The sequence below is a fragment of the Lonchura striata genome, chromosome Z, assembly GCF_050655825.1.
Source record: "Lonchura striata isolate lonStrDom1 chromosome Z, ASM5065582v1, whole genome shotgun sequence".
Taxonomy (NCBI): Eukaryota; Metazoa; Chordata; class Aves; order Passeriformes; family Estrildidae; genus Lonchura; species Lonchura striata.
The window spans coordinates 28,341,433-28,350,792 of NC_140740.1; the positions used below are offsets into that span (position 1 = coordinate 28,341,433).

At 48.1% G+C, this 9,360-nt stretch overlaps 1 protein-coding gene across 1 annotated transcript; it reads right to left on the reverse strand.

Moving 5' to 3' along the window:
• Positions 1-7,119: 7,119 nt before the first annotated feature.
• Positions 7,120-8,244, reverse strand: LOC146763745 (inositol 1,4,5-trisphosphate receptor-interacting protein-like 1). The gene is made up of 2 exons (XM_085566533.1): positions 7,915-8,244; positions 7,120-7,704 (listed from the first exon to the last, which is right to left on the reverse strand). The coding sequence occupies exons 1-2, from the start codon at positions 8,242-8,244 to the stop codon at positions 7,120-7,122; spliced, it is 915 nt and encodes a 304-aa protein (XP_085422659.1).
• Between the last annotated feature and the right edge of the window lie 1,116 nt (positions 8,245-9,360).

The following is a 9,360-nucleotide window of genomic DNA, read 5'->3' on the forward strand; positions in this document are numbered from 1 at the left end:
GGAGGTCCTTTTAAAAATGCAATTCATTGCTAAATCATGGGAGGACATTCAAAGAAAGTTAGAAAAAATAGATAATTGGTAAGCAAGAAGTTTACAGGAACTATTGAGAGAAGCACAGAAGGTGTGTGTAAGAAGGGATGAGGAAAAACAAAAGACACAAGCCAGGGTGTTGGTAGCAGCAGTTAGGGAAGCACAAGCACAAACAGCTGGAACATCAGCTCCAGCCCGGAAGCCCCAGGGAAAGCTGGGACACACACAAAAGACAAACAAACGAATAAGTGCCCCCGAATGTTTTTACTGTAAAAAGAAAGAACACCTCAAGAGGGATTGTAAGAAAAGAATAAAGGATGAAGTGGTCTTTGAAGAAGAATAGAGGTGTGAGGGGCTTTATAATTTGGGGTCACAGACATCTAGAGAGCCCTTGATAAAATTAAAGGTTGGACACCAAAAACAGGAGTTGGGCTTTTTAGTGGATACAGGAGTGGAAAAAACCACAGTCCAACAACTGCCTCCTGGATTATCAAGTCCAGGTAGATTCCACTGATCTACCCAAGGTTGGGAGATACAAATTCTTGTTAGTGATAGTAGGCAAACTAACCCACTTGGTAGAGGCTTCCCCAAGCTCCCGGGCTCTAGCCCAAACAGTATCAAGAATCTTATTGGAAGAAATGATACCTCGATACGGGTTAGTAAGCTGCATTGATTCCGACCAAGGAACACATTTCACATCAAAAATTGTTAAGCTATTGGCAGATGCTTTAGGCATTTGATGGGAATACCACACCCCGTGGCACCCCTAAAGCTCAGGGCAAGTTGAGAGAATGAATCAGACATTAAAAGCCCAATTAGCCAAATTGATGTTAGAAACAAGAATGTCATGGATAAAATGCCTCCTGTTTGCCTTATTAAATATAAAAACTATGCCTCATTCTGAGACGGGGCTTTCACCTTTTGAAATGTTATATGCCTTATACCCATGGTATGCCTGTAGGGATCCGAGATTAGAGAATAGACAAATACAATCATACCTGGTAGCATTAAAGAAGAATCTCGAGCAATTGCGAAAGCAGGGGCTGATCATGCATCAAGCCCTCTTAGCTTCTGGATACATAAAATACAACCTGGGGACAAAGTATTTGTGAAAGCATGGAAGGAGGCTACATTAGCACCTCATTGGGAGGGACCCTTCATGCTTCTTTTGACTACAGATACTGCTATAGGAACTGCAGAAAAGGGGTGGACACATGCATGGAGAGTGAAGGAAGTCGATCTCCAGAGTGGGAAATCACCTCCCCCACTGGAGATTTGAAGATAACCCTGTGCCAGCCAAGTAAATGACTGAAAGCATCTCTGTCAAATGTTCTGTGCCAAAGTGTAACTGTTATCCTTTTGTACATTTCCCTCACAAATACTTTCATAAGGTATGGGTTGTTCATTGCGGGGGAGGAATAAGACCAAGTGGGTTATGTGGAAAGTGCTTTGAGCAGGAGCAAGACCTGACAAGCCATTTTCTGGTATTAGCCGCAAAGCTGAGATTGTCTCAATTGAATTCAATAATCTGGTTTCGCTTATATCAGAATGGATTAAGGAGGAAATTAGAAGGAAAAGCTAAAATTATTACTGTTGAGTGTCATAGGTTGAACAAGGTACCCTGCAGTGAAGATCCTGTTGAATTATGCCAGTGGGACATTTTTAAACAAAGGAATGCAGCTCGGTCTTGGTATGAAACCAGGGACAAAGATTCCTGCTGCCAAGAAGATGGACTACTCGGCTGCTGGAGGCACCCCAGTGGGCATCAGGAACGGCAGAGGGATCCTAGCGGTGGAAGTACTCCTGGTGAGCCCGAGTCTAGCCACGTGCCTCAATAACCTCCCTAATCTTGGGAAGGGGGAACTTGGTGGCAGATACCCAGAGAAATTACCCCTTACCTCATGGAACTGCAGTGAGGGTAAGCCGAATAAACCTTGCCTTAAAACAAACACTCAACAGGGGGTGTACAAATTCAAAGGGAAACCAAAAACATACCTTGAAAATGGACAGTCAGCTCATCATTTACATCGAAGGAGCACAGGGGAAATCTCAATTCCGGCTTGTAACGAATGTAATCCTACATTATGGGTTGGGGGAAAGCAGGAGTCTATCTTTGTTGCTTATTTCCAAGCTAACCCAGTGTGTTATAATCAAAACAAGATTCGTATGTGTGTAATGGGGGAAAAAAATCTACTGGGTGGGAAATAACCTAAAATATGAAAACAGGATACCTCTAGAAACTGAGCCAATCATCCTGGACCTCTTAGAGGACCAGGACGACAGGGCCTGTCTACAGTATGATAAAATGTTTTGTTTCACCAAGGATAAAGAAGGGATGGACCCAGAAAATAAGATGAAACAGGTAATGCAAGAGATAAAAAGACAGGAAGCCGAGATGAAGAAAAAGAGAATAGAACAAGAAAGGCTGAGATTTCTAAGTGAGCAATATGACCAGTTGGAAAAACAATACACAAAATGGGGATTGCCTGCTTCAGATCAAAATCTTTTTGTGGATCTGATGCAGGAAATTTCCACAGAGCTGAGGTTGTCTAATTGCTGGGTCTGTGGGGGGGCTAAAATCCACTGAAAAATGGCCTTGGAGGGGTGAGGGTTTGACTCCTGAGCAACTACTGAAATGGGAAACTTGTGGGACCCCCAAAAGAATTCTGAGACCGGAGGGGTGGGTACTGGACCAACGAGTAATTGGAATATTCTGACTTAGCAGACAGGGAGGGTTATATTCAGAAATTGTAGGATACACTCCATGCGTATCCACCCTATCCATAAATTCCACCAGCCACATCAAGGTCTGGCAGCCTGAAAGCCCTACTGGGTACTGGAGCCAGGAAAAAAAGGATAACTGTGAACGGAGTTATAACATTGGGCTTTGCTGGTACAAAACCCCTGGAGCTAACCCATATTGGTCAATCAGCAAATTGGGTAAGTATTGGGATGAGCCTGAGAGCATAAAAATCAGATGGAAAGCACCTAATGGATTACACTGGATCAGTGCACAAAGCACGGCATGCTGCCCCGTCCTGTTTGTGTTGGGCTTCTTCAGCAATATCCTAGCTTCTCTTCACAAAGAAAAAACTCCATCAATGTAAAAAGAACTCATTAAAGTACTAGCTTTGTATTCTAGTTCAGTATATGTATTTTTGTGTCTATAATTTTATATTTTTATGAAAATGTACATTCATATATTCACAATTATGTCTTTCTAGTTTCTTGTATACCAAAGCAATTATTTTTTAACTCTTATTTATTGCAGTTGTTAATTTTTATGTAGCATATTTTAAAATGTTATGAAAAAACATCTTTTGGATAGTTTTCCTCATTCTTAAAAAAATATCCACAAGCCATTTTAGTCTCTGTCTCTCAAAGTTGTTTCATACCTGCCTATTTTAAACCAGGACTACAAGACTTTAATAGGATTGAGAGGGGTCCATGAAATATACACCAGTGATTCCTTCTCCAGAATATCATGCCACACATTTAGTTGCAAACTTAAGCCAGATGAGTGGAATAAAAAAGATGTGATGGGCCTTTGGGAGCACCTTGGCTGATCTTTCTGCTTTTTCAGTCGAGCAAGCCTCTGATCCAGGACAAGAGATTGCATTTAGGGATACAGAACCATTTGGCGGGAACTCTGCTGATTTCTAGTAACAGCTGGAGGCCTGTAACTCCACAGGATGTTTTGGCTGTCCCAGGCTTTGTTGGGCTTTGACTGCAAATACCATTGCCCTTGCTTTCTGATCTAGCGGTACGATGGCTGGGCAAAAACTGCCCACTGTGCCATATTCCAAAGGCAGTTTGGTCTGGAGTTTGTGAATGAAGGAGACCCTTACCCAATTCCAAACCACATTAAAAGAAACATAAAAGAGAACTTTGCATCCTTAGCAAACAACTGACAATTCAGTACTGAATGCAGACCTTATTTGCAGAGTGAAAAGGAAGGGAATCTTCCAATGGAGTTTGTTGGAGAGGATGAAATAAGAAAGTCTAATAAATATGATTGCCTGACAAAGGATTTTGAAAATACAGAGAGTGTAAACAGACTGAGATGAAAACAAGCTTTGAGATGGCAGACCTTGGTTGCTAAGCACTGGTGGACAGTGGTGTAGCTAGTAGCAGGTAACTCCCATTTTTGATCCACAGACAAATGAAAGGGTCAGATAAAGTGCTCTGTCTCCTTCCTCAAAAATGTAGAGTTTATCTTGCATTTGCAACCCTCCCCTGATGCATGATGTATCTGTAATCCCATTGGTCCAAAGTCCTATACTGCACCCACTTTCAAGCCCCCTTGATAAGTTGTTCCCGGGAGACCACGCTCTCTCTCTCCTGCCTCTCGCTCCAGCCCCTTCTCCTGCCCTTCTTCTGCCCCTCTTCCTGCCCGTTCTCCTGTGTGCTCTCTTGCCCTCCCCTTCTCTCCACTCTCTTGGACCCTCTCTTGGAACTCTCCCGCTGTCTTGCCCTACCCGCACTCCTTGGGGCCTGCTTCGAGCTGCAGCTGGCAGCTCTGAGCAGGGCCCCACAATAAACCATACATCCCGAGACCTGACTCCAGACATCTCTCGTCTCCATCTGTCCCAACCATCCAAGACCAGCACTTGCCACAGCAGTCGTAGTTTATGGAGTTTTCAATCTGACTCCCACTCATAGCTGCTACCGGAGAAATCCATGTCCCTGCAAGTGTCAGTGTCTTCTGTCTGCCATAAATTGTTTTGCTGCAACCATCAGAGGCATCAGGCTGGACACAGGCTTGGCTGATATTAGGAATAGGAGCTGCCCTCAGGAGAAAAAATGAAATTAATTTTTACTTCCCAAACCTACCTGCCCACAGGCTCAAGCAGGATTCCTCTAGTTCCCAGAAATATGCAGAAATAGGGCTGAGAAGACCATCTGGACATACATGTTCATGCTCAGGACCTTGCTGATGTCGTTGTGTTTTGCCTTTTTTTCTTTCATATGTTTTCTATAGTTTTCAAACATATATTTGTAAGTCTGTGGCCTACTGTATTAGTGACTAGTTTTCTAAAGCCTTTCCCTAAGCAGAAAAACTTCTAGAGTTCCAAGCAGCAGTGGGTAGAAGGCCCAAGTGCTATCTTGGTTCTTCCTGGGACAGAACTCTCCAGGGAGGTGGTGAAATCACTATCCCTGGATGTGTTTAAAAAAGACCGGATATGCACTCAGTGCCACAGTTTCGTTGAAGTGTTAGGGCATGGGCTGGACTCGATGATCTTCCAGCCTAGGGATTCTGTGATTCTGTGACTGAGGGAGATTTCCTGCAGCCCTGGAAAGGGCTCCGGGGGCCCTTGGCCAAGGACAGGGATCAGAGCTGAGGGAAAAGCAAAGGGCTCAAGGTGAAGGCCGAGAGGGCAGAGCTGCCACAGCGTGGCACAGAAAGAGCCTCATCTCTTCCTCCTCAACCTGTGCTGGCTGCACTGTCTTTACAGCACTGGCGGCTCCACTCACTGCAGGGCTCCAGGGTGTCCTGGGAGCCGGGCCCTTCTCTTTGGGAAGCGCCGGAGCCTCGGAGGTGAGCAGCTCCTGCTAGGGCCAGGTGGGCGAGCTGCCCCTCTCGCCAGCTCCTGGCTGTTGTAATGAACAAAAGAGCCTTCCTGGCTCCCATGGCAATACTAGGATGACTGCTGCCTCTAGCTGAGTACTGATATTTAAATGTTAATTATCTAATTTCTATGTTTGTTTTCTCTAAACTACCTGGAGATCACTTCCCCCACCTCCCCCCCACCTCCCCCCATCACCCACTTGCCATTCTAGTACTAAGATGCAAATAGGGCAGCCGGTGGAACTATGGGACGTGTTTTCAGGGATAAAGACACCTCTAAATGGAGAACTAAACACAGCAGAGGGGGCTGGACAGGTGCCCTAGCTGAGGAAGAGGGAAACACATCCCCTGATCGATGTTTGACCTGTCACCATCACCTACAGAAGATTAGACTGGAATGAGCTGTGCGAACCAGGAACAAAGAGGCAGATTTCCCTGGTCTTACCATGAGGGAAGGAGAGGGGACAGCTGCTGCCTTGGACCTCAGTAACAGACTCTGCACACCTCCTCACCCTTCACCTACCAGTGTGCCACGAGGAAAGGAGAGGGAACAGCTGCTGCTCTGGACCTCAGTGACAGATTCTGCACACCTCCTCACCCTTTGGCTACCTGGGAAAGCTACAACAGCGGGGCTGAGCTCCGTGTCGGTCCCCTGCCCAGCTGATCTTTTTAATAACGAGCTGAACATTAATAAAGACATTAGCCCTGTTCATTTCGGTTGTGATCCTGCCCTTGAGGCACAGGCACGGCTGAGGGCCTCTGCCCGCTGCTTGTTATAAATGACCCAGACCCCAAGTGGGAATGAATTATAGACCTTTTATTGAGAACAATAAAAAGATCAGCAAAGCAAAAGGGACACCGCTGGGTGTGTGGCAAAATGCGAGAGGATTGTGCACAAAATGGCGGCTCCACCTTTTATACACCTGATATTGCATCAGCCTTATGCATTGTGAGAAACAACGCCTCACTTCTTAAAATTTTAAAAGGTTTCTTGAACTGCAACAAGGGACTGAATAAAGAAAAAGGGACAGTCACCCTTATATATCCTATTGCCGCACCAACCTCGTGGTAAACCAGCTCTGCCCACACTCCTGCACATGGCACTCTTCCAACCCAGCTCCTCCTTACTCTTCCTGTCTTGATGGTAGACCAAATGTTTGTTGAATCATTGAATTTTATTTTTTTAATAATACAAAACTGTAGGAAAACCTCCTATGGATGTATAATTTTCCTAAACAGAACTTTTGACATGTTTGAAATTATGTTAACCTTCCCAGCTCTGCCTTGGGAGATTTTAGAAGTATTTTCACTTGGCTATCTTCTTCAGAGTTCATAATAAATGAACTAAAGAATCCTAACAGAACACAAAAAATGTCCCATGAGGAATGATTGACTTCACCTTCCTCAATTCCTGTTTGGTTGCAGTTCTGTCACCTCAAGAGCACAGCCATCGTGGCAGTGAGACGGAGAGGTGGCAGCTGTGTGGCCCGCACGGTGCTGCTGGCAGAGACGGCTGCTGCCTACTCAAGGCTCAGGCAGGCACAGGAGCTGCCTTGCTGCACGGCCAGAACCATCTCGATGCTGCGGTGCAGGCCAGAGGCGCCGCTCAGCCGGAACCTGCAGGACTTGCCGCAGGGCAGCGCCGTCAGCTGCAAACGGCGCGAGTGCGGCAGGAGCAGCCAGGCCGACGCCACCAACATCTGCACCCAGTGGGTGACTTTCTCTGGGTCCAAGTAGGAGCCCGTGCAGAGGGTGTCCATCAGGTACCACTCCTGCTCGCTGGGCAGCTGGCCACCAGAGGCGTGGAGAAAGCACGTGTGCCCCAGCAGCTGCTCCCCGGAGCACAGGCACTCCAGCCCCACGCGGATGCGCTCGGCTGGCGGCCATTTCCTGCTCTCCGGGCTGAAGGAGTGGCCGGGCGGTGGCCGCAGGATGACCAGCGTGCGGTAGGTGCTGCTGTTCTCCTGGGCGCTGCAGGTGGGGCTGGTGTCCGTCCCGGCGGCTGGGTGCAGCTCCGGCATGAAGTTCCTCCGGGACAGCACTCGGCAGACGCTGAGGAGATCTTCCACCAGCTCCTGCAGCACCTTTGTGCTGGGCAGGCCCTGCTGCAGAATCACAGAATAGCTGAGCTTGGGAGTGACCTTTACAGGCTGTCCACTGTGACCTCACAGCAAGGAGCAGGGACATTCTCACCTAGATCAGGCTGCTGACAGCCCACTCCAGCCTTATCCTGGATGTGCCCACTGGTGATGGGCTGGGCACAGCCAAAGTGCTGCCACCCTGCCTATACCCTTGACCTTCTCATGTTCACTGACCTTCTCCTTCCTGCTGGATCCCTCCTGCCTCCTCCTGCTGGCAGAGCCACGCTTTATTCTCCTGACCAGCCAGCAGCCCGTAGCAAGAACCTGAGCCAGGACTGCTGCACTGATGAAAAAAAGCCACTGCTTTTCCATCCCAGAGCAGAGCAGGGCTTCCATGGTGCCACTGCTCCCCTCAATCTCCTGCAGGAGCCGCATCATCTCTTGATGCAAATATTCTTCACGCTTCAGCATCTCTTTATCTTCATTCTTTTCAATTTGTAGGTTCACCTTCAGCCCAGCATGAGTGGCTAACAAGGCCAGGATGAAGGCCACTGTTGGAGACATGGCCTGGTGGAAGAAAGAGGATTCAGCATGTCTGGCTGGGAGGGAGCAGGGGGCTGGCGACACCTGCAATGTCCCCAAAGCCTCTCTGGGCACCTGCCACGCTGACATCTCCAAGCTCCTCTTCCCCCAGCTCAGAGGACAGTGCCCTACCCTGAGGGTCCCAGCTCCCACTCTGGCTTTAAACCCCCAGGGCACCTTTCCCAGCTCCCATCCAGCCCAGCATTCCCCCTGCATGTGCACTCACTGGCTGCCAGAATCCAACTGCCCTGTGCTGCCCCTGGACACAGGAGCCTGTGTCACCTGTCCTCTGTGATGTCACAGCCAGCAGAACCATGTCACTCAGCTGCCAAGTGCCCCTGCTCACAGCTCCCACTGTGACCCATGCCCTGGCGTGTCACAGCCCCCAGAGCCGCCTCCCGGCCCACGAGCCCCAGGCTTGGTGCCCACTGCCGGCCTCAGCGGCTCCTGGTGTCACGATCTGCCCATAGCGGGGTGTTGTGATGGTTCGTTGGCCAATCCCAAAAGTGCAAAAAAGGCAAACAGCAGAGCACCATCAGTTTAATCACAACAAACTCACCTTTATTAGGGGCCAAAACAATACATGTGATAGTGGGATCAGAGAGGAAATAGAAGAAGAGAGAGAGAAAAGAGGGGGATGGGAATAGCTACTGACACAGGTGAGATCCTCACTGGTCCGGATGATGGAGATCCATCTTATTGTGTTGGGGAAAGTCTCCAAAGTCCTACCTAACCCAGGGGTCCTGTTATAGTCCACTGCGGAAAAAGGGGAGAACATACAGAACTTAAGAGTTTATTGAAACTGCTGTGGGAGAACAGGTGAGTCCACTGAAACCCCCAAGCAGGATGAACACAATAAAGAATAAGTCCATTGAAGTTACTGGAGAAGAACAGGTCATGTCAATAGTGGTCACACCACCATTCCCTCCATCCCTCCACTCCCTATGGCAGGGGTCTCAGTCTCAGTCCTTGGGGAGAGGGTTCTTGATCTCCGTCTGTCATGGTGATAACGAGGGAGATGAGGGGTCTGCAGTGAGAGACCACCAGAGTCACCCCAACAGTTCATTTGGCTTAAGGATGGAGAGTGAAGCAGGAATT

Coding starts and splice junctions, on each gene's coding strand:
- LOC146763745 (XM_085566533.1), bottom strand. CDS start 8,244: ATGTCTCCAACAGTGGCCTTCATCCTGGCCTTGTTAGCCACTCATGCT. Junction 7,705..7,914: donor GATCCAGCAGGAAGGAGAAG/GTCAGTGAACAT, acceptor GTGATTCTGCAG/CAGGGCCTGCCCAGCACAAA.